Here is a 25,713-nt window from a genome sequence, read left to right as displayed (position 1 = left end):
TTATGTTATTTTCATTCGAAATCAATCAAAAGTCATTATTTGGGAGTCTTAGAGGTCAAAGCACACGAATATTATGACAGCGATGATCCTAGAGCTACCTGTATCCCAGTGTGGACCTCGTCTTTTGGAGCGTTGTTATTTTTATTCGAAATTAATCAAAAGTCATTTTATTTAAATTATCTCCAAGGTATCTGGTATCCAGCGTGGAGCTCGTCTCCTGAAGTTTTTTTGTTAATTTGTTATTTAAGATTTTTATGAAAGTGTGTATCAAATAAGAGTTAAAATATGATATCTTAAATATAAATACAAAAAAATTTTTACTCATTGTAACGATATATTTTGCCAACCACATAGGGTATTGTTATAAGAGGTTGAAAATTGGGACAGAAGTTACTGGGGTGGAGATAGGGCAAGTAAAATAAACGATACCGTGCGAACGGCACTTAGGGTTTGTGTGGAGAGCTGGGTCGTGGATAAGTTAAATGGCAATGGGGTTGGATTGGGGCAACTACAAAAATGAAACAAAAGGGTACTGACATGAATCTCTTGGAACAAATGGACAGACAAAATAACAGGAAGGACCTCTAGCAATTTAAAATAGACGCCGCTTCGAGGTGCCAAATTATAATGATTACGACAACTAGTTTTAACTATTGAAATAATAATTTGAAATAAAAAATACATCTTTTTAAATGAAACTGAAAAAGGGTGTTATAAATTTTTTTTTAAATGAATAAAAAAATGGTTTAGATAAATAAATCAAACATTTATTGTGTCGCCATAAACAGTTACAAAAATACAGATGGCACAAAAATACTATATTAGTAGTTACAGAGATTTATACCAAAATAATAAAGAAAAAAACTTACATATGTCCTATTCATTTACAAACTCTGTTGCTACAAAACTTACAAATGTTACTGGGCTATAAACTGTGGCAAATAAAAAATTATTGCAAATATAAATTATCTTATTAAATAATGAAAGCAACTATTATTCATAAAAAAATGTCTATATTGACTTTAAAATTTAAACACAAAAAGTTACCTTGAATTTCACTAAATTTCATATATAATAATAATGTCTGGGGTCGGGAACTGGATCTAATAAAATTTCTGGGGGTAGAACAGGATGGGAAATCTCTGAGCACTAACAAAAAAACTGCTTCAACGGTCTGGAACGTTGATCAGCCGGGGACAAACATAGGTGAGGTAGAAACAAATCAGCGGCACATTTTTACAAAACTGGAACCATTGCAAGTAACGTAACACGTACTGCACAATTAACTGCAAAGGTACTAGTCTTGCATAACATAAGACGAAAAACAAAGAAACATTTCAAATTTGACGACAATTTGGACATAATGCTGAATGTTTATTTGAAACGTATATATCGAGCGGTTTTATGATCAAAGAATACCGAGGAAATATAAACAACTCTAAAAATGGTTTATTTTACTCGGCGACGCTAAGAGGAATTAAAAAAAAATACTTCGTCTTTACCATGTTACTTTCCTCGTATACCGTAGGCCCTAGATATAGCAGATAATATAAACAACTATATAGGAAATATAAACAACTCTAAAAATAGTTTATTTTACGCGGCGACGCTAAGAGGAATTAAAAAAAATTACTTCGTCTTTACCATGTTACCTTCCTCGTATACCGTAGGCACTAGATATAGCAGACTACCCTGCTATACTCCCCAAGCCGCGACAGCGGTATAAAACGGGAGACTATTATTATTATTATTACTTCGTCTTTTAATACATAAGAATATGCAAATGCTACATCATTAAAAAAATATATGATTAACAATTAATAATAGTAGCATTCAAATTTATTTCTTCCTTATCTTCTTGTGGACCAGATAATTGATTTTCTTTCTCCATAATTCTTTTCATGTTCGTACAGTTTTCACCTAGCACAATTTTTACTTGTCAAATTACAAACCAAGCCATTCTTTTTACATCCACATTTTTATAGAAAAAACAGTGATTTTCATAATAATTTGAAATAGACCGAGGAGAAAAAAATCGCGCCCTAACTATATAACTTGAAGGATATCTGTGTACTACTACGTGTGACAGAATAAGTAAGGGGTGTTTTTTTACAGATATAGAAATGTAAGTTGGTATCACTTTTTTAACTGTCGGCCATTTTGATAGCTGTCAAGTGATTTATGTTAAGTTTGGTTTGGCATTTTAGCGTGAATAGACTTAAAGCCTGAACAACGCTTACAAATTGTACAAATTTATTTTGAACATTGTGGTTCTGTTCGAAATACGTATCACGCACTGCGTCCATTTTATGGTCGACATAATAATCCATCAGAGCAAGTAATTGGATTAACCATGAAACGTTTTTGCACCACGTTTACTCTAAATGATAACAAGCATTCACAGACACGTCGTACAGAAAAAGTTGTTGCTGCTGTAGAGCGCAGCATACAGGAAGACCCGAACCACTCTATCTGCCACCGTGTACAGCAGTTGGATACGTGTCCATCCACTTTATGGAAGATTTTGCGGAAAGATCTTGCTTTGCGTGCTTACAAAATCCAACTCATGCAAGTATTGAAGGTACATCATCACCTAGCAAGGCGTAGATTAGGTGAGTGGTTCTATCTTGTGCTTGCTGTATCCAGTTTTTTGTTGTCTTTCGTAAGTCGTCTTGCCATCGTGTTGATGGTCTTCCTCTGCTACCTTTATCGGCTCTTAGTTTTCATTCAACTAGTTTGCGAGTCCATCTTCCGTCTTTCATTCTGGCAACGTGTCCATGAAGCTCACTTTTGGTTAAATGGCTACGTCAACAAACAAAACTGTCCTATTTGGAGTTAAGATAATCATCAAATGTATGTTAAGAAACCATTACATGCAGAAAAACTGACTGTTTGGTGTGCTTTCTGGTCTGGTGGAATCATTGGACCGTAATTCTTCAAAAACGATGCTGGCCAGAACGTTACAGTCAATGGTGACCACTATAGAGCCATGATTACTGACTTTTTCATTCCCCAATTGAACAAGCAAAATGTACAGGAGCCGTCGTTTCAATAAGACGGCGCAACATGTCACGCAGCTCGTGCCATAATTGATTTAATGAAGGATACGTTTGGTAACCGCATAGTTTCACTTTTCGGACCGTGAAGTGGTCTTCAAAATTGTGCGATTTAACACTGCTAGAATATTTTATGTGGGAATATGTGAAGTTGCTAGTCTATGCCGATAAGCGTGAAAGAATTGAACACTTGGAGGACAACATTCGCCGCGTTATTGCAGATATATGGCGACAAATATTGGGAAAAGTGATCGAAAACTGGACCTGCAGATTAGACTACGTCAGAGCCAGCCATGACGGTCATATGCCAGAAATCATATTTAAATTATAATGCGAAAATATTATCTTTCGAATAAAGTTAGTTTCATGTCAGTTTATAAAAATCATCTTTGTTTTATTTCAGTTCAAAGTTTTATACCTCTACAAAAACACCCTTTATAAGAGCTAATGTGAAAGTAAAAGGCGGGACCTGCTATAGAGAAAATTAGAATATGATTCACATGGCACTTCATCAGTGGTACCAACTGCTTGAAGCGCCAAATTTAAAAAATAATGTTTTGTATAATTTTTTAAGTTTTATATCAAGCGTAATGTATTCTGAGGTCATTTATCAATGAAATATTTGTGTTCAGCAATTTTAAAAACCTATCAATGACTGTCAACTGATTAAGAATGAAATTAATACTAAACCCCACAACGAGGTCACCCTGGACACCGATACCTTGGAGACCATAGCCGTCGTAATATACGTGTTCAACAATCCCAAAAACCCCCGAGAAAAGATTTTTTTTTATTTTAAGTTAAAATAACATAAAACTCTAGAAGCCGAGGTCCACGCTCCACCAGGAAGCTCGAGAACCATATCCGTTATAATATTCCTATTCAGCGACCTCGAAAACACCCGAGTAATGAGTTTCAACTAATTTAGAATAAAAATATCTTAAAACTCGAGGAAACGAGGTCCACCCTGGGCACTATTTAGCTCGAGGACCATTGTCGTCATAATCGTGTTCAGTGACCCCGAAATTCATCTTGGACCTCAAGTAGCTTGAGGATCATCGTTGTCATATTCCTATTCAGCGACCTCGAAACCCGCGAGTAGCAAAATTGAACTTATTCTTGTTGATATTTTCTGAGTTACAAATTTGTCATTTTCCATGTACGTTGGAAATGCATTTTTCTTATACGCAGAATGCAATTTTCATTTTACCACTATGAATTTTATTTACAAAGTTTTCTGGCACGATCCCAAATCGAATGCAAAAAGATGTACAGCTATTCATCTTGCTGTGGAAAATTGGTTTAGTGCTTTTTAGTGCTTCATTTACTTACCTATTATGGCATGCTTACGGAATCAGTATGAAGTCAGAAGTTCCGTCATCAGATATTGGAGAATTACGACAAAAGATAATAACCTGTTTTCAACAACTACAGCACTCTATACTCGTTAATATGTCGGATGATTTGTAAAATCTGTATGGGATTGTGTTTGACACAGTCTTTCTAGTTTAGTAGGTCGAAAAATTCTACTGATTCGACGCTATTCTTTTTTAATTGATGACATTGCACGCGTTGTCATTCTGAGCATTGTTTCAGATGGCATCCAACTGTGGTCAAAATCTGACCGCCCCCTATTTGTCAATCCATATTTTATTCTTACTTACTTCTTAATTAGTATATCGATCTTTTCATATCTATTCTTTATACTTATACTTTCAGATGTTCATGAAAATATTCGTTTTTGGAGCGGGAGAATGTTTGGGAAAGTATGTAGTATTTATTTTTATATTTTACATTTTTTACTTTCTTTTACTGTACTATAATATGATCTAATTTATTGGTATATCCTAACTTATTTGCTTTAAAATATATTACTTCCTGTTATTCAGTAAAATCTTATTGTTAAACTGACTTAAACACATTTAGTTTGTTCAAAGAATTTGACTTCTTTTGTTATTTGGAAATTATGTCGCCATTCAAAAGCGCATTACAGTAGCGTTGATTTATGGGATGCACTTGCCCCACAAACCGTTAAGCTAGTTAATTCTCGTAATTTGTTCACAATTAAATATTTGCTATTTTCGCTACTTTTATTTACAGTCAAAATATCGCATTTTTTCCATTATTATTTTAATTTCATTTAACCAGCGACCTCTAAGTTTTACACAAAACACCTACTATATATTATATACTACGTATATATACTACTATTGAACTCCATTTCTATATTAATACTACCCGCCAAGTACCTAGTTTTAGCAAGATACATTTGTTTTTAAATTATTTCCTTTTATCGTTTCTACGTGTCTACAATGTTTGTAAAAGAGAGCGAGAGCGAGAGCAAGAGAGAGAGAGAGAGAGAGAGATTTAATAGAGCATAAAATCACATTCAAAGTAATAATTTGTTTTATTATTCATTTTTTTCATCATCATCAATGGCGCTACAACTCTTCGTGAGTCTTTGTCGCGTTTACTATTGCCTTCCATGTTTGTCGGTTCTGTGTCAGTAATTCCCATTGTTGCACTCCCATTTTCTCTAGATCTTCTTTGACTGCATCTTTCCACCTTTTTCTAGGCCGCCCTACAGACCTTCTTCCCTCTGGCCTTTCCCAGAACACATTATTTATAAGGCGATTGTCGTTACTGCGTATCACATGCCCTGCTCATCTGAGTCTCTTGGCCTTTATATATCTGACTAGATTTTCTTTTCCGAATAGAGACTCTAGCTCGTTATTGTATCTGCCCATTCATTCGTTTATCACGCTGTCTCTGCAAGGGCCATATATCATTCGAAGAATTTTACGTTCCCACACCAGCAATTTATTTATTTCTCTTTTTGTTAGCGTCCATGTTTCGCTTCCATACGCGACTGCTGGTCGTATTATGGTCTTATATATCCGGATTTTTGTATCTCGTGAAAGAAGTTTTGACTTTATTAGATGTTGTATTGCAAAGAAAGATCTGTTTCCTGCCATTATTCTCGTTTCAACTTCTCGCTCTAATTTGTTGTCATTTGTGATTGTTGCTCCTAGATATTTAAATTCTTTAACCACTTCGAAGTTGTGATCATTTATAGTAATGTTTTGCCTTATTCGCCGTTGTTCATTTTTTTAGTGATTATATTTTATTTACTTTTAAATTATGAGTATAGGTTTTTCAAATATTTTAAATTCTTCACTATAATTATTATGTTTTATATTTCCTCTGTTACGGATTCACGCAATAGACTATTTGCACAGTTCTCTATAAAGTTCTAGGATCTTTCGAGGATCTTTCTTTGGAGTAACAGTTCTACTACACTCGCTGAGTTCTTTTCTATTGTGTACAATTGCTTATTTAAGCGAGATTTTCCTAATTTTACTACTTATCATGGTGGAACAACTATCCAAATAGGTAGACATTTCTCCTTAAAAAAATTCTTTAGAACCTCATTTTCTTCAAAATTTGTAATTTTTATATCAACACAAACGTGTCTTAATAGTATAAAAAAAAATAAATTAACTATATTTATATACCTTATAATTTTATTAATTAGGAGTCTCTTTCAAAAAATGGTAATCTAAGCTGGTTTTAACCTACCAATAAATTTATTTTGTTCCTAAAATTATTAACTTTTTCTTTATTATTTTAAATTATTAAAAGATCAAAAAATATTAAAAGAATTAAAAGAAGAAAAATTAAAAGATATGCTGTATGTATATCTTATTTTATTACTTTCCTATAATATTATATGCGCTGATTTAACATGAACTTAAATTTTCAGGCTGGTTTTTCGAGTTTAGGTACATTAATAGGTCATACTCCAATTAGAAGTGGAAATAAAGAAGCTTCTGAATACGAAAGCAAGCAAACTTCCGAAATTTTAGATCCTGAATTAAATCTTGGAAGGTAAGTTGTTGATTTGACAACTTTATTCTTATCGACAAACACAAAATGGCAGGAAGAAATATTTTATGCTTCATTATCATCATCAGTAGCTCGACAACCCTTTCTACGTCCTGGCTTGTTCTAAGATTTTCCGCCATTCTGCTCTGTTCCTTGCTTTGTTTTTCCAGTTGGTAATCTTAAGTGTTTTCAAATCTTGTTCCACTTGTTTCATGTATCTAAGTTTGGGTCTTCGATTGACCTTCTCCCTACTGGTGTTTGCTTCATTATATGTTTTGGTGTTTCAGTCTCCAGACGTCCGATCTTTATGGATGTTATGACCTCGGGTTCATTGTATGCTGTGTATAGTTCAAAATTATATCTCCTGCGCCATATGTCATTTTCTTTCACCTCCTTATATATGTGTCTAAGGATTTTTCGTTCAAACGTACCTAATAGGTTCTCATCGCTTTTCGACAGTGTCCATGTCTCTGATCCATATACAGGAACCGGTTTTTTTAGGGTCTTGTATATGTTGCATTTGGTTTTTCTTGTGATGTTGTTAGATCTTAGATGTTTAATTAGTCCATTTTATGTTTTATTAGCGATATGTATTCTTTTTTTAACTTCTTCACTGACATTGTTATCTGCGGTAACTAGTGAACCTAAATATGTAAAAATTTTCACGCTTTCGATGATATAGTCTCCTATTATCAGATTCTGTAGGTTTCTTTGGCCTGTCGAATTGCTGGCCTTCATATATTTGGTTTTTATTTCGTTAATGTTTTGGCCACTATTTTGTGCCGCTCTTTCTATCGCATTAAATTCTTCTATCATCTCTCTTTCGCTTCTAGCTAGGATATCAACATCATCTGCAAATGCCAATATTTGTACACTTATTTTCTCTAATGTGATGTTGAATAGAATACAGGATAGGGCATCTCCCTGTCATAGGCCCCTTCTCACATGGATTGTATCTGTTAGTGCGTTTTGAATTCGAATTTTGCTTTATACTTTAAGTGTTTCTTTTACTATATCAATGAGTTGAGTTGGAATATTAAACTCTTTCAGTGCATGGATCAGAAATTCTCGATGGATGCTATCATAGGCACTCTCAAAGTCAATGAAAAGATGATGTGTGTCTATATTAAATTCACCAGTCTTTTCCAATATTTGCCTCAAGACGAAGATCTGATCTATTGTGGACTTCTGCCTGCGGAAACCACATTGATATTCCCCAACTATTTGTTCCGCATATGGTCTCAATCGGTCATACACAATATTTGACACTATTCTATATGCCACAGTTAGTAGAGTTATTGCCCGGTAGTTTTTACATTGAAGCTGATCTCCCTTTTTATGTAGTGAGATAATTACTCCGGTATTCCAGTCTTGTGGCAGTTGTTTATTATTCCATATGTTCACTATTAGTTCGTGTATCGCATTCAATAGGGAGTCTCCGCCTTCCTTTATTAATTATGCGCTAATGTTGTCTAATCCAGGTGACTTGTTGTTTTTCAGTCTGGTAACTGCTTCTTGGATTTCAGCTATACTGAAGGAGGGGTTGTTTCTCTGGTATCCGTTTGAACCAGTATAATTCTATCATATAGTGGATTTTCGATTTTTTCAAACTTTTCTTTGAAGAATCCAGTCCATCTTTGTAGTATTTCACTCTGTTGAGTTACTATATCTTCTTCTTTGTCTCGGCACATCATTGTTCTTGGTATCGACAAACACTAAATGGCAGGAAGAAATATTTTATGCTTACTTATGATATTTAATAATTAACCAATTATTTTATAAAAATCTAGTAACTGCGCGATGTAATTATTAACATAGACAAATGTTGAATTTTTAGGTTAGGTTATAGCGGAACGGATGACATATGTTGGCAAAAGGTCGCTTTACCCGAAAAGAAAAATTTATATCTCGAATTATACTCACGAATAACCAACTACACGTAGGTTTAAAACAGTATAATAATATAACGTATTGAAATTTTCTATAACTTTCTATTTTTCAGAAATGCAGACTGTAAAGTATACATTGATAACGAGGAGTTTAATTGCCATTTAATAGTACTACAGTGTTATTCAGAGTTATTTGATGCCTATATTGCAGTTAAGAAAGTAGAGCTGCCATCAGTAAGTATTTGTAACATCCATAAATACCCTCCCAAGTTTAAACAGTGTATAAACTCTTCAAAATTCAAAATGTTTGTGAAATGACTGTCCTGAATACAGGTCTTTTTTGCTATACAAATGTTTTAAGTAATTTTCAGATTATAATAATCCGAAAATAGAATAAATATAAAAAAGTATATTCTATATTATGCCAATTATGCCTATTTGTCAACCAAGCTTGTATATAATATACAAAATATATTATAATCAATATATACTGATGGCCAAAAAAAATGAGGACAAGTATTTTTTTAAATATTGATTTATGGAAGTATACATTATGATATTCTTCGAAATACTCATTCAGATTCTTCTTATGGCATGCCACAGGTCTTCTAAATTTGCTGGAGGACGTGGCAATTGATTTAGGTTTCGACCCAGCATATCCCACACATATTCGATGGGTGACAAATCAGCTGTTTTTGATGGCCACTCCAAAATCTCTACACCAGATTCTTGTATGAACTCCATGGTTTCACGGGCAATATGAGGTCTAGCGTTCAGTGAAAGTGAAACCGAGTCAGATCCGTTTAGCGCTAGTGAGTCAGACTATGAACCTACAAGCTCTGATGAAAGTTGTTTTATTAGTGATGTCGCAGGACCTTCAGCTGAGAGAAAGCATCCAAAGAAGAAACGTACCTCTGTAAAAATCAACACATTGAATCTGTTGTCAACATGGAGCCCACGGAAGAGCCCCAGTTGTTTCTGTAACCAAAAATAGAAAAAGTGCCAACCCTACTTTTGGAAAAGAAATATGAAAAAAAAGCTATTTAAGATGGGAAAATGTATTCGAACTTGAAAGGAATACAGAAGGGACCGAGATAGAATGCTGGATAGAACTGCAACTGCAGGTACAAGTGTTTTCAGAATGTGGACGAAGAAACAAGAAAAGTTGTCTTACAAAAGTTTAACAAAACAGGCGACAAAGATTTGCAATATACCTATTTGGGAGGGTTAATTAAAACTACTACTATTTAAAGAATTCGAAAATAGACTAATGAAAGGCATGATCGCAATTGTTCCCACAAATACTTTATAGATCTGGGTAAGCTATCCATACAATTTTGTAGACATGCTTTTATTTCAATCCGCGGCATATCAAGAAAACGTGTAGATCTCATTGCTCAAACTTTTCGTGACAGAGATATTGCAGCGCCACCTAGTGACAAAGGAAAGCATACAAATAGACCCAACCGAAAATCTAACGAAACACTCAAAAATGTGAACATGCACATCCAGAGCTTTCCAAGGTGTGAATCGCATTATAGTAGAGACAAATCCCGTCGATTTTATTTATCTCCAGATCTAAATGTAAAGAAGATCTTCTTCAAGTGCCATCTCCGCGGCGGAGGTCGGCAATCATCATAGCTATTCGGACTTTTGAGACGGCTGCTCTGAAAAGTTCATTTGATGTACATTTGTACCACTCTCTCAGGTTCCGCAGCCATGACATTCTAGGCCTCCCTATGCTTCTCTTTCCTTGGATCTTTCCCTGCATAATCAGTTTAAGTCAAGGTGTATTTCTATCCACGTGTAATATGTCCGAGATATTCCAATTTTCTTGTTTTAAATGTAAAGAAGATGCATCAACTCTATTTGGAACTTTACGAACCAGAAAGTGCCAGCAATCCTAAATATAAACCCAAAGTCTCCTATGACTTCTACTATCGATACTTCAAAGAAAACTTTAACTACAGGTTTGGTTCACCTCGATCAGATACGTGCAAAATATGTAATGTCTTAGATAACAAACTTAAAGATGTGACCCTCGACGAAAATGAACGAAAAGTTTTAGCAGCGGAAAAGAAGTTGCATGAAATGCAGGCCGTGTTTTTCAAGGAGCTAAAGGAGAAAATCACATTCTGCAAGCATAGCAACGAAGTGAAGGTTCTAACCTTTGAATTCCAACAAAACCTTTCACTTTTAAAAATTCCTGCTGGGGAAGCTTTCTACAAACGCCAGTTGTGGACACAAAACTTCTGCATCCATTCTGGTAAGACAAATCAAGCACACTTTTATATGTATGATGAAACTACGGCTCGAAAATCACCAAACGAGGTAGTGTCATTTTTGTATCACTGTATAAAAAATATACTCCCTAAAAATGTTAAAGTTTTATACCTCTTCTCCGATAACGCTGCTGCGTAAAACAAAAACTCAGTAATGATTCAATTTGTGTATTTGCTGGTGAGAACTAGGTCTATTGACAAGATAAAGCATCGTTTTCCTGAGCCAGGACATAGCTTCCTTTCCTGTGATCGCTGCTTTGGAGTTATTGAGAAGATTTTAAGGTAGAAGGACTATGTTTTTAGCTTCCAACAATATGCTGATTTTGTTAAACAATCATCCAAACAGTTTATTTCCATTCTGGTAAAACAAAATTTGATCTTGAACTTTAGTGGTTACTATGAAGAACATTTTAAAAAAGTTATCTCAGATGCAGAAAAGTAAATATTCCAGATTTCCAAATACCGAATTTTTAAGTACAGCAATGAACATTTAGATGGTATTAAAGTCAGTATATCTACTAGCCTTCCGAGTTTTCACTTATTCCAAATCTTGACAACGACCTCTCAGTTTCTTCTGATATTCCTGTCTATTGCAATCCAATATCTGTCAAAAAAGCCAAATATGCAAATGTAATGCAGTTGGCAACACGATTCGTTCCTATGGACCAAATGGCTTTTTACACCCGTCTCACAAGTGATGCAGCCATGGCAGAGAACCAGAAAACCGAATCATCTAGAACGGATGATGACGACAAAGTAGATGAATGAAGGATGTGTTTGCCCGTGTGTTTAATGTTTTATTTTCTTTGCTATTTTTTGACACCAACCTGTTTCTTTTTACAGATTTTTTCGTATTCGTGTTCGCTTGGATGTACGCTGTTTCAATTTGTTACAATTTGTAACAGCGTACCATTACAATTACATTACAATCAATTGTTGTTTAATCCCATATGAATAATCTCTTATAAAATAATATCTAACAGCGTACACCTGCATGTAGGGCACAAATAATCAAGCCAGACGGCGATATCGGACGAAGTCATATTTTTTTAATTAGAAAAGTGTATACTGAATCTTTTTTGAGATTGTTCTGTTTTTCGCCATATTTGGCGATTTTAAGATATTACTATTATGTTTTGAAGCATAAATAAGTATATTCCATTTTATTTTTCTTTTTTGTACATGTGTGTTAACCGGATCTCTTTTGCACTGCCTTCTAATGTTTTTACTTCTTGTCACGTCAAGTTTTGCTGATTATTCTTCTTAGTATATATTTTACCTCTATGATTTCCATTATTCGTTTTCTTCTTTATCTCTCACTCCTTGTTTCAGTGTACCTCATAATGGTTTATTTATCTTCATAATGAGAGTTTTTTATCTCACAAGATGTTTATTACTCCATATTATGTTTAGCTTTGTAGCAAGACTTTTTACTTAATTTTCTGTGTTACTTCAGCAGGATCTCTTCTTATAGTACCGTGTACCTATGATGCGTTGGTGAATTATTTTAAGGCCAGACGTCTGTCTCTTGCGACATGCAAAACCATGCTAGTGTTATTTATGCATGTCCAGTTCTTTATATCCCGTTGCCACGAGATTTGTTTGCGAGCTACTCCTCTCTTGCCCTCAATCTTTCCTTCATTCTCTAATCTCAGATAATTGAAATTTACTGTTTTTTCTATTACTTTCCAGTGAACTTCCAATTTGTATCGTATAGGTTATTTGATTGTTATCAAACATTTTGTTTTCTTTTAGTTTCTATTCCCATATTAAAATTTTTACATTTTTTCAACTAAATATTTCAAGTTTTTCAAGTTTTTGATTCATTCTTTTTTCCTATGTATACCTTTGACGCTGTTGAAGATTTTTATATTAATGGTCAGTTGTTTTCATTTTCTAACGTGAAAAATTGCTGTAATTCGTTTGAAACGAATTTTGTTTGTTTGGATCCTCAAATGTTCATTAAGTGTTGTTAAAAATTGACAATTTGGTATTTGGTCAAAAAACAATAATTTTACTGTTAATGCTAAGATTATCATAAATGTTAGATCTTTTTTTATACATTATTAGAAATATTGAGACAGACAGACAAATCTTTTTATAGGACAAATGTACCGCCACTTCCTTTGCATTTATCTACGAATGGATGATTACTGGCGAACCTTCTTACCGGGATCTTACAAGGGACAATGTACTAGATATTTTTAACAGCGCTAAATATCTCAAAATCAAAGGTAGTATTAAAAATAATAAAGACTAAGAATTGTATATATTTTCAGTTATTTTTAGATCTGGTAGAGCAGTGTTGGGCCTTTATTGACCACAACGAAGTTTTCTATGAAGATACAGCTTTTCTTTTATACATGGATGCCAAAGAAAAAAGTTTGACTGAGGTCAGGGAGTTGATGTTACCTCGGATACAAGGATTCTTTCTTATGCTTGTCAGTTCTCAAAACTGGTTAGAACTTGAAGTGGAAGACGTGAAGAATTTTCTAAAATCGAATTACATTTGCGTAAACTGCGAAATGGAAGTATTTATGTCAGCTGTGAGATGGTTGAAACATGACTGGGCAAGCAGAGATCGATATAAGTATGATTTATTAGATTGTGTGAGGTTCGGCAATATTGCCCCATGGCAGTTAGTGGATATTAAAAGGAATCCTGAGAATCCAGATTTCATGGACCTAGCCAAAGATCCCAAAATATGTAAAATGATCGACGATGGGTTAGCGTAAGTACCTATAGTTATAATTAATCCTAACATAAAATTAAAAATAAATAATACCATACTTCAAGTCATATTCAATCATACTTTCAAAAATTTATGACATGCTGCATCCATAAATCACAAACTTCTGCTTAAGACATTTCTTCACTACTAAAACATTGTTACATTTTTTCTTGTTTCATGTTATAGTTAGTAGTGAGTCAGTTTCTGTGCGTGTAATATCTTATATTGTTATAGAAGAGAATCGCTTCCTTTTGAGGCTTCAATTTTTCTTATTAGGTACTCTGGTACATAATAATATAATTTATAGGTATTTTTTATGTAACTAGAATAACACTCTTGTACCTAACACTCCGGTCAGACATTTCGTTGTCTTGTCTGACCGGAACTTGTCTGAGACTAATGCGACTCTTCATACAATATGGGACTAATTAGACCGAATTCGTGATCAAAATTTAATTAAAATAATGACAAAACGTATGTATTAATTATAAGGACCGAGATGTATGAAGACTGTTATAAGGGCCTGATCAGGAAATACTAGGTGTTAGTAACAAATTTTTTCAATAATCTGTGACTAACGGGCCTGCTTCCAAGCCATATTTTCCCTCTCACACACAACTTCCTTCCTTTTATAAATACTTAAATAAGTTTTTGGCATTAGTTATTTTTCTGATTAACATTTAATGTTCCTCCTTAAATCTATGCCCACTCCAGTGGTATCTCCAGAAATGTGCCTCTTTCTCTATAAAATAAGCGTGGATATATATATATATATATATATATATATATATATATATATATACATATATATATATATATATATATATATATATATATATATATATATATATATATATATATATATATATCTGTGTGTGTGTGTGTTCCAAAAGATTTCCGCGGTTAGTATAATTAAAGCTAGAGCTAAGATTAATACTATTACAGAAATTATTATTGAACTCAACAGTCTTCCGGATTGAACCACGTCGATTATCATTGCGCCGAGCTTTCGACATCATCTTCTATGTCTTCTTCAGGGTTTCCGAGGTCTCAGTCTCCGAGACCCCAGACACTACCACACTGATCATTAACCAATGCATTACTGGTGCTAGGAATAGAGGATGGTTCATTTATACCATCGATGGTGACATGGTTTGGATGGAGATTAGCGTAGGTGTTAGCGTGGGGATTGGCGCGGGCATGACAGTAGGATTTTAATTGACGGGTGGGCGGACGATATTTTCTTTATGAGAGGTCTCCAGGTCGAAGGTAACCATATGCCGACAATTTGGCCTTTTTTCAATTTCTATGGCTTCTCTGATAATTCTTGTTTTATAGAAACAGATAAGGGCTATGGTTCTGGAGTTTTCGAAATCAATTTTTTTGACATGTGTGAAGATGGTGTTGACCTAGAGCTGAAATTGAGTTGGAATTGCGAACAGAAATGGAATGTTTATAAATCTTATTTTGGATTCTACGATTTGTTTGGCCTATATAGGATCGGGGCCAGTCTGCACAAGGAATTTCATAAACTTCTTGTTGTTCATTTGGAATGTTGTCTTTATTGATCGGACAAAAGATGAAAGTTTTTGTTGGGTGGTAAATATTGTCTTTATACATTCTGGTTAATCTTTAACTTATTTGAAAATAACTGACAACTGTATAACTATATAATTTTTAGTTATGTCATCATAAAGTATTGGTATGGTCAAGAAAACGATGACTTCCAGCACTGGAATGCGGTGCTCGGACTTCAAGAACCACCACCCCGCAACTGGAGCGGTTCAGACAAAACATACTTCACTTACAGGGAGTTTCTTATTTATCTGGACCAATATAGGCGTAACCAGCTAATAGAAAAAAATAAGCCGAAAATGTCTAACGACAAAGAAAGAGGTGATACTAAAGAAACGCTAAGAAAAACTATAAACCTACCCGAACAAGATTCCCCAAGAGTGCCGACAATGGAGGAGTTTTTGTCAAAGAAAAAAGTAAGTGGCCAGCAAAGGAATCTAAATAGAGTTATTTCGTAGAAGCTATGTAAAAATTTTTTGTTTTGGTTATAAAAGATTGTAATTTTTTATATCTTTTGGTTTTTAGGAACTGTATAATATACTGTTTTGAATATAAATCCGAAAATTTAGTTATTAATTAATAAAACATTCAAATAACTGGATATTTTAAAATATTTGTTTAAATATTTGTATTGAGTATCGTAAAAAACATAACTAATTAAAAAATATAATTAATATAAAAATAAATTACAAAAAAAAACATAATTAATTGTACGAGAGGGGCGCAGTGACAATAATTATGGAAAATTGGGTCGCAAATGGTAAAAGGTTGAGAAACGCTGGGCTAGAGACAATAATAATTTAATTTTACCTCGATTACACGGAACTTTTTTTAAATTGTCACTGTTACCTTTCCTTTACAAATTAAATATACACTAACTGGCAATATACATGTGGTAAGTACTTCATAAATACTATTTGAGACAAATATTAAACAATATGAACTAATTTTTAGGCAACAGAAGTTAACATAACCAACCTGTAAAAAGCATGTAAGTGCATTTTTCATTTTATTTAAATCAACAAAAGATAAAAGTGCACTTACATGGCCTTTTATCTTTTGCGGATACTTGTAAGCTTTTTCTAGTAATTCTTTTAGCATCCTACTCGTACAAAAACTACTATTTTTATTATTAATCCAACAATCAGCAAATTTGGAAGCCAAGAAAAGATTACAAAGGTTTAAGCATGAAACTAATGCCTGAATGGTGATTAATTTTCCTAGTCTTATACTACTACTACTATCGGTTCACAGCGTTCTCCGACGCCTTCCGACTCCTAACCGCCATTCTTCTCTATTTAACCATAGACCTGGAGGGATTTCTCTTTCCTCTAGTTCTTTTTCAATTCCCTCTCTCCAGCTTCTTCTCGGCCTTCCTCTTTTTCTTCTTCCTTGTGGTGTCCACGTCAAAATCTGTTTCTAAATCCTATCATCTGGCATTCTCTGTACATGGCCGTACCATATTAACTGTTTTGTTTTTATGTCATCAACTATTGTATGCTTGACTCCCATCATTTCTCGTATTCTCTCCTTTGGTATCCGATCTCTTCTTGATTTGCCTGCTGCTCTTCTCCAGAAGTCCATTTCTGTTGCTAGTAACAGTTTCTCTGTTCTTTGTTTCATTGGCCAAACTTCACTGCCATATGTGATTACACTTTTAAGTATGGTGTTGTATATGAGTTGTTTGTTCGCTTTAGATATTGTTTGTTCCCACAGAATGTCGTTCATCATGGATATGGCTTTTCTACCCTGTATGTTTCTGTCTTTTATAGCAGCATCGAGTGTTCCATCTTGAGTTATCTTCATACCCAGGTACTTGTATTCATCACAGTGTCTAATTTCTACCCCATCGTCTAATATAATGGACTGCTTTATCCCTCCAATACACATGGTTTCAGTTTTCTTAATATTGACTTCGAGACCCCATTTGTTATATTCTTCTATTAGCTTCCGAGTCATGTAACTCAAGTCGTTATGATCCTGAGCAATCAGTATTTGGTCATCAGTGAAACATAAGGTGTACAGTGTAGTCTCGTCGTTGAGGGGGATTCCCATGCCATTACATTTTCTTTTCCACAGCTTGAGTGCTTGTTCCAGAAAAATTTTGAAAAGGGTAGGTGAAATACAGCAACCCTGCTTTAGTCCTTTCGTGACCTTAAATTCCTCAGATATCCTTGATCCAGTTTTAATTTTTGCAGTCGTTCCATTATACAGACTTTGGACTGCTTTGATAAGACCATGTTTAATGTTGGTTTGCTGTAGGGTTGACTGAGGGGTATAATGTCATATGCTTTTTGTAAGTCTATGTACACCAGGTGAACTTCTTTATTGACGGCTGTTTTTTTCTAAATAACTTGCGTAATAGAGTACAAGTGGTCTACTGTGGATCGCCCAGCTCCAAAACGAGCTTGCTCCTCTGCTTCGTAATCTCTATAGTCATTTTCTATTTTGTTCTTAATAAGTTTTCCATACATCCTACTTATTGTGCTGTTTACCGCAATTCCTCTGTAATTTTCACACTGATCCTTGCTGCCCTTTTTGTGGATAGTTGACATGATAGATAATTTCTATTCGTTTGGTAATTCGGCCCCATTCAAGCAGTCTTGACAGAGTTTTCTTAACTGTTCCTGGAGTTTGTCTGTGCCGGCTTTCACTAATTCTGCGGGGATGTCACCAGGACCAGGGGATTTTCCATTTTTCAGGGATTTGGTTATTTCTTCCATCTCTGATTTACTTATTTGTAATGGTGATGAATTTATACGTATACCTATCGTGTTGTCTTCCATGTTAGTAAATTCTGGTCTTTGTTCTGTTAGTAATTTTTTGAAATATTCTTCCCATTTTTCTGTTATTATTGGTGATATAATGTCTTTTCCTTATTATTTCTCATACTTTTAATCAATCTCCAACTCTCTGTGCTTCTTCTACCTCCTATGTAGGTGTTGATCTTTTGGCAGTTCTGTTCCCATGATTCGTTCTTTTTTTGAGTGATCTGTTTTCTTATTTTGGCTTGTGCTTCTTTGTAAATTGTTTTATCGTTTTCTGTTTTTGTTGTTAATAATGTTTGGTATTTCCGACGTTTATCTCTAATTTCCTTCTCTATTTCTTCATCCCACCAGTACGGTTTTATTCCTTTATGGTTTTCGTCACATTTCCCCACTGCTTCTTCTGCTGCTAAATGAATCGACCTTTTGATGTGTTCCTAGTCTTATTCTATACATAATTTTAGTGATTATTACGTGTACTATGAAGTTTTTGTATATTTTCTCTTTTGCTTCGCCTTTTCGAGATTAAATCTAATTAACAGACCGACAAGCCTGAGACCCAGATAACAGTGTATACTTTTCCGAAGGTTTTTGATGCTCTGAATACAAGTCTGAGCTCCGAATTGCCAAATTGGCTCTGGTTTTTGAGATATTTCAACCTAAAGTTGAAGCATGTTTAAAATTCCTTTAACTTATTCCCATTAGAAAATTAATTTCACGCCGCCTATGTCCATATATTTTGTTAAAAGCCTTAAAAAATAACAACAGCAACGAGCGATTCGTAGAAAGATTTCGCCAAATGTTCCCTGATCTTTTTATCTATCCTTTGCTTAATAGAAATATTTCCTAATAACAAAGGAGTCAGTGCCTATTGTGAAATCCCCGGTCTACCTTCTCAGAAAAACAGAAGAATTGGTTTTCGGTGAACGTATAATTCCCGCCAGGAGATAGTGTTTAAGTTACAAAAATGACTCCACTAGCCTTGTCTTTTAAATATCAATTTTGCGTGGCACTCTTCAGCCAATACTCCCACTTCTTTTTTTATCTTTAGCTTGCCTAAGATCAAAATATCAAAATTCGAATTCATTTTCAAGTTGTTTCCTGTGGCAAGCGGTTGGTTCTCCATCACACGGCAAGTGTATGTTCAATTCACCCTTATCCATATAGAATATCTTTACATAGTGAGTCCTATATTAACTATTTTCCCTTTTGTCAAACAGACGTATTCCAATTCGAAGGAACGAAGTCACCTCTGTTTGCCGATCGTTCATCTCTACCATCGTTCATCTCTACCATCGTTCATCTCTACCTTCATTCGTCTCTGCTGTTCAACGCCTTCATACGTTCATTTGTCTCTTCATTTATCTATACTACTGACTACTACCTGTGCTGTTCCTGTCTGGTTGTTTCTCTTTTCGACTATCTAAGTCAATTCGAGGGATTACGGATCGAAGACCGTAATTTGCTGTACCTGCAGTGCGATACCTGTTCCTAGGACCCAGTGTCAAGTGCCTGTATTGAGGACGTAACGCCATCACCTGTGTGTCCACCTGTTGTCTACGGTATCGTGAGTAACAATAAATTTTATTGACTAAAGCTCAACTTCAATACCTAAATAGTAACAAATTGATTTATAACATCCAGTTCAGTGACTTTGCTTTATGCTTAAGTATAACCGAATGAACTATCACGGGTATAAAGTAGGTACAAAAATAGCAGTTTTGGTTAAGCAAGTATGCATGCTTGTTGTTGATAGGGGCGAAGTTCCAGGGTTGGGTGAATTTTCTTGCTTGTGGATAAAAAGGGATGGATATAACAAAAAAAGCAATTAATCTTGCGGGTTCGTCGGTTCGGTGGGTTTTCCTGCTTGTGGACTGAAAAGGATCTAGGATTAATTGGGTTATTTGAGTATTGTGGTTTTGTCAAGTAAACTCGCTGGCTTAGGGATTTCCGAATTAGGTAGATTTGCTGCTTTTGGAGTAGGGGTTGGATAGTTTAAGGGTGTATTAGTTTAACAAATAACCTGGCTTGCTCTACTAATTTCCTTTTAATAAAAAAAATTAGCAATTATTCTTATGAATTCTAAGGTTAGGTGGGTTTATCTGCTTCTGAATTAAAAGGGGTGGTTTGTAGGGGTTGGTAGGGTTATAGATATTTTGTTTCAATCAGTAAACTCAATTATTTATGTGATTTTATTTTGATATAATACAATAAGCAAATAATCTTAGGAATGCCATGCTTAGATAGGTGTGCCTGCTTGTGGACTGAAAGGGATGGTTTCTAGGGATTGGTGGGGTTTATGGTGTGTAGGTTTAAGATTTAAGATTTAGATTTTTATACGATATTATCATATATGTAATTTATAATGCAATATCTTAGCGAAAAATAAGATCTCTGAGTAGACTCATTTAAAAGATTGAGACATATTTTAAGATGGTTATAACAGTTTCTGGGAAAAAAATTATATCATGATTATGACAACCTCAAAAACCGACCAAAAACCGATATTTTTGCACTTTTAGGTTAGGCTACCTCAGAAGCCTGAGCCAATTTCGCAATTTGGATTTAGTGCACAAAAAACCTTCTGATAAGTATATTTTGACCTCTAGGACCGAATATTGGTCAAATTTTATCGACCTGTAACTCTAAATTTTTATATCAAATTAGCGTGGATAGTGGATTTCTCATTTCTTCATTTAACTTTTAATTTCATAACTATTGGAAATCAGTCACACTGTTTTTCATATTTTATTTATGTTGTATACCACGTTGTTGATATGAAATGTAATTAAAATACAAGAAATAAATACACCATTAAATTTTCTTTTAAAGAACAAGATTTAATTAAATCATGGATGAAATCATCAAAAGCGTTAACAAAGGAAGAGGATACAGAATGGTAAATAAAGAAATCAAAATACTCTGTTACGCAGATGATGCAATATTAATAGCCCAAGATGAAAATAGTCTGTAAAGACTGGTCCACGGATTTAACATAAGAGCAAAAGAATTTAATATGACATTCTCATCTCAAAAAAACTAAAACCATAGTAATCAGCAAAGAACCGACCAGATGTAAAATAGAAATTGATGGTATCAGTATTGAACAAGTAATGGAAATAAAATACCTTGGAATTACACTGTCTAAGCAAGTTTATAAGTCTATAATTTACGAAGTCGGCAATTTGATCTTTTTTGCACTTTAAAAATCTTAGCATTTAACCAATCATGGATTTTTTCCTTCAAACAAACATTTGTTAAAGATAGGTTTTAAGGATTTGATAAGTTCTTGTCCTTCTTCTTTTATTGATTCTATTTTAATGCTATTTTTACCGGGTGCCTTGTTATTTTGTATCTCCGTTAGAGGTGATATAGTCTTATCATCTGTTATGTACGGGATATCTTCTCACCCTTGCCTTGGTTTAAAATTTTCTTATCGTAATTTCTGCAACCTGTCCATCTTAGAAATATAGTAATTTGAAGAATAACTCCATTTCCTGTAAGATCTCATTTCTATGACAATATTTAGTTCTTAATTTTTGATCTTTTGCATGTCTTTTCTCCCTATTTGCGTTTTTATAGAATCTTGAGACTTTTATTTTCTTTTGCAGAGATATTATTAATGCTGCTCTCTTAAATGTTACTTGTTAACTTACAAATATGTACTTACCTTAAAAGCCATAAGCACTAAGATTATAAGTTATAACAACTCTTTTTGAAAAAAATATATAATGTATATAACTTTATTTCACGAAAATCAATTTTAAATTTTAAATAACACGAAAATTAATTATAAAAAAAGGTGTTGTCACAACATTGTAAAAACTAAATCTGAGTAGCCAGTTTGTGGATCGATCACTGTACTTCGTCATATTGTTTCTTTGTTTGATTTATATTATTTAATGGGTACACGTGGCTTTCACAATCTTGGCTTGTGACTGTAGAAAAATGTGAATAATACACATACAAATTACAGCATTTATACACCTTTATACCATAAATATTACTATAAATATTGTAAAGCATATAATTTTTAGAAGTCTATGATGAGCGTTCCTACAATTCCAACGTTAAGTACTACAGAAAAACTATCTGTAGATTCGGAATATTGGACACAAAAGAAAATACATGCAGCTTCAATCATTCAGATGGCTTACAGAAAATATAAACGAAGGACACTTATAAAGAAAATAAAAGCAGAAAACGTTAAAAAGATTCGGAATAACAGTAAATCTACAACGAGCATCCTTAAAATGTTTCGTATTTCAGAAAAGCAGTAAGTTTTTTCTATGTATTTTCTATTTCCTTTCTTATAAATAATCATAAAACATTTACAAAAAATAGATTAACAACTTAGCAACATATTAGGGTTAATTTTTTTTGTGTTAAAATTTATTATTATAAATGCTAAATGTTTCAGAAACTTTTCTATTCGCACTTATTGCCATATAAACTAAGACATAGCTTTGCAATAATCCCTTTTTTTATTTACAAAAAACCCGCTTCAACCTACTAAGGTTATTAGCGGAACGGTAACAATTAATTACACTTTGCTTAGAAAATTTGTTGAAAAAAGTTGGTTATCTATAGTGTTTTAGAATTTAAAATGTCTTCAAGATTGTTTGGTAAATGGTATTTAATTCTGTGACGATTGAAGTTTTCGCACTTTTCCACTAGCACATGTTTTACCGTAAGGAGTGAACCGCACTCATCACAAATCTGGCGTTCTTCTTTCTTAAACAAATGCTCATTAGAAAACTGGATAACTCGGGTGGTTGCCATAGTCCAATCTTATTTTTATCTCCTGAAGCTTTGAAGGTGTGGATTTCCATTTATTGTTCCAGTTCTTGAACAGGTGCTTTATGAAGTAGCTTTTTGGATCCATACTTACAGATTGGGGTAATATGAATACAGTTGTCGTTTATTTTGGTATTTTTGTCTGCTGCTTCGTTACCTGCTATTCCAACTTGATGCTTGTATCTTTAGTATGCAATTTAGAGTTCTCCTGTTCTCCTAATATAGTAGCTGTATCTGGAATTCTATGTTTGAGATCGTGTGTGCTGTTAATTATTGCCATTCCGACTCCATTTTCAATTTTAGACGCGTCTGTATAGTATACTGTGTCATCGGAATGGAAGTTAATTAGATCTCTGAAGTGTTGTATGATAAGATTGCGGTTGGTGCTATTTTTTGGAATTGTAATAGGCTGCAATTGCCCATTCGGATTGCAAAAAATAAACTCGAAAATGTGAGATCATTATTACTCTACATACCTTCAGTATATCATCCCTCCTACAATAGTTTACGAGAGGATGTCAGCCCTGATGTTGCTGATGAGGTCGCCGAGCTGGTTGATTAACTAAGATTTTGATTATTTATTATTAATGTAATAATGTAACAAGCCACATTTTTTTTAAATAAAAACTTTTTTTCTCAAGTTTGGAGTAATTTTATTAATATTATTGTAACTATAGTTCCATAGGGCATGAGGCATCGACATGTTTAAACTAAAAAAAAAAAACGGGTGTGGCAGTCCAGTGGGACTGCCGGTGGAAGTTACACTTCTATACACGCATTCGCCGTTACAAATTTTTTTGGGAGTCAATCTGCACAATCATTACATATGTAATTCTATAGGTAAGACAGCAGAAAGAGAAACAGAATTAATAACAACTTACTAACAATGAAGGATTGAATCAATATTTTAATGAAAATGTATATTTTTATTTTCATATATGTATGAAAGGAGTTGAATGCAAAAATTTTTTTACACATACTCTGCAGTAAAATTCATTGTTTATTGTATTAATATAATAATACAATACAAATTAAACTGCAATATTCATAAGTATTTAAAAATGACAATAATATACATAAAAAAATACACTAGAATACAGTGCAACATAATTCCATATAATAATACAATACAAATTAAAATGCAATATCCAAAAGTATTTAAAAATGACAATAATGTAACAATATTAATAAAAAAGTCCTCCCCGACTGGGAATCGAACCCCGGTCTCCCGCGTGACAGGCGGGGATACTGACTACTATACTACCGAGGACATGACACAAACATATTTCAAAATTGACAGTTCTGGATCATACAGTGATTTATTGAGATTATTATTTTGAAATACAAAAGACTAATATAATTATGAACATTTAATAAATAATACAAAACGTATCACCTAAATAATAATATTAATAAATATTTTATTATATGTATAATATTGTATGTATATATATATATATATATATATATATATCTTTATATAATATATATAATATTAAATTATACCTAAAGTAGAAACCCTCAATTCAGAAGAGTGATATCATAGTTTAAACGCGGAATATCCTCAAATTTAAATGTACACAGCGGCCCTCGAAAACTGCCTGTTTTCTCGATTGCAATTTGCGTTTCCTCATAAGAAATTACAGAATATATAAAGTAGTATATTTATTTGTGCTTCTCTATAGAAAAACTGACCAGGAGTTGTCGTACAGTGTAGCCAAATCTTGTTCACAAGTAGTAATTATGGTCATACAAAACCTGTATTCGTCCACGCAGCGATTATTACCGTCATAAAAATACCAAAAAAACATGATTTTTTCAATAGTAAAAATTAAGCACAAAATTGTAATAAAATAAATTTTATTTATATGTTCCGTTTCGTTACATATTTAAATTTATAAAATAAAAATCGATATTTTAAAACACTATTTTTCAATCGTTTGGCAATGTTGGAATTAGCGAGGGAACTCGGTTTTACAATTCGGATCCAGACATGCAGTAAAACTAGTTTTTATTATTTTTTGCCAAAGAAATGAACGAAGAAAACATTGGTGTTTCTATGGGTAAATAGTGCATGTGTTTTTGTGAGTATATTTTATGTGATAAGTTTGTAAACTTATTGTTATCAATACTGTTTTATCAATACTGTATTGTGGTATTGATAAAACGTGTTATTGATAATAAGGGTGTTATAGTTTGTCGTTTTATAGTAAATATTTAGTTATATTCTTTGAAATTATTGTATATATAGTATATATCCAGATTATTGAAATACAATGGACGAAAAACCGAGTTGTTCCAAGAGAAGACAGCGAAATTCTGATGTTGATTCCAAGAATGAAAAGCCGCAAAAGAGGCGGAAAATGTTAACGTCTGAAGAGAAGGTAATGATACGAAACGTTTATGAAGGAATTGTCGGCAGAAAAATGGCATTAAACGTTAGCCAAGCGGTCGACATTTGTAGCAGTTTAACAAAAGTATCCGTTAGCTGTATTTATCGTGTACTTAAAAATACATCGGAAAATAAAAAGCAAGAAAAAGGTAAAACTAGAGGTAGGAAAAGCATTGTTTTGGATGACGAGACAAGGAATATTATACGTCGAAAAATTCATTCATTTTATTTTCGGAGTGAAATTCCAACACTGAAAAAAATTTCTCAAGAGCTCGAAAATGATGACTCTTTACCCAAGATATCTCGTAGGGTCTTAATCAGGACCATGCACGAAATGAACT

General features: G+C 33.5%; 1 protein-coding gene across 5 annotated transcripts in view; it reads left to right on the top strand.

Moving 5' to 3' along the window:
* Positions 1-25,713, top strand: part of LOC140445124 (kelch-like protein 15) — a 61,852-nt gene that overhangs the window by 22,648 nt on the left and 13,491 nt on the right. For 4 of the 5 annotated variants that reach the window (XM_072536963.1, XM_072536960.1, XM_072536962.1 and 1 more), the window contains 7 exons: positions 6,820-6,944; positions 8,779-8,880; positions 8,944-9,064; positions 13,217-13,346; positions 13,402-13,843; positions 15,525-15,834; positions 22,221-22,459. In XM_072536963.1, coding sequence (XP_072393064.1) covers positions 6,820-6,944; positions 8,779-8,880; positions 8,944-9,064; positions 13,217-13,346; positions 13,402-13,843; positions 15,525-15,834; positions 22,221-22,459 — 1,469 coding nt within the window. Of the gene's footprint in view, positions 1-6,819; positions 6,945-8,778; positions 8,881-8,943; positions 9,065-13,216; positions 13,347-13,391; positions 13,844-15,524; positions 15,835-22,220; positions 22,460-25,713 lie in introns of all 5 variants that reach the window. The other variant, XM_072536961.1, reaches the window with a different exon arrangement.

This window comes from Diabrotica undecimpunctata, chromosome 7 (assembly GCF_040954645.1).
Source record: "Diabrotica undecimpunctata isolate CICGRU chromosome 7, icDiaUnde3, whole genome shotgun sequence".
Lineage (NCBI taxonomy): Eukaryota > Metazoa > Arthropoda > Insecta > Coleoptera > Chrysomelidae > Diabrotica > Diabrotica undecimpunctata.
Note: the sequence above shows the minus strand (reverse complement) of the source record. Positions and strands in the feature narration are given on the sequence as shown.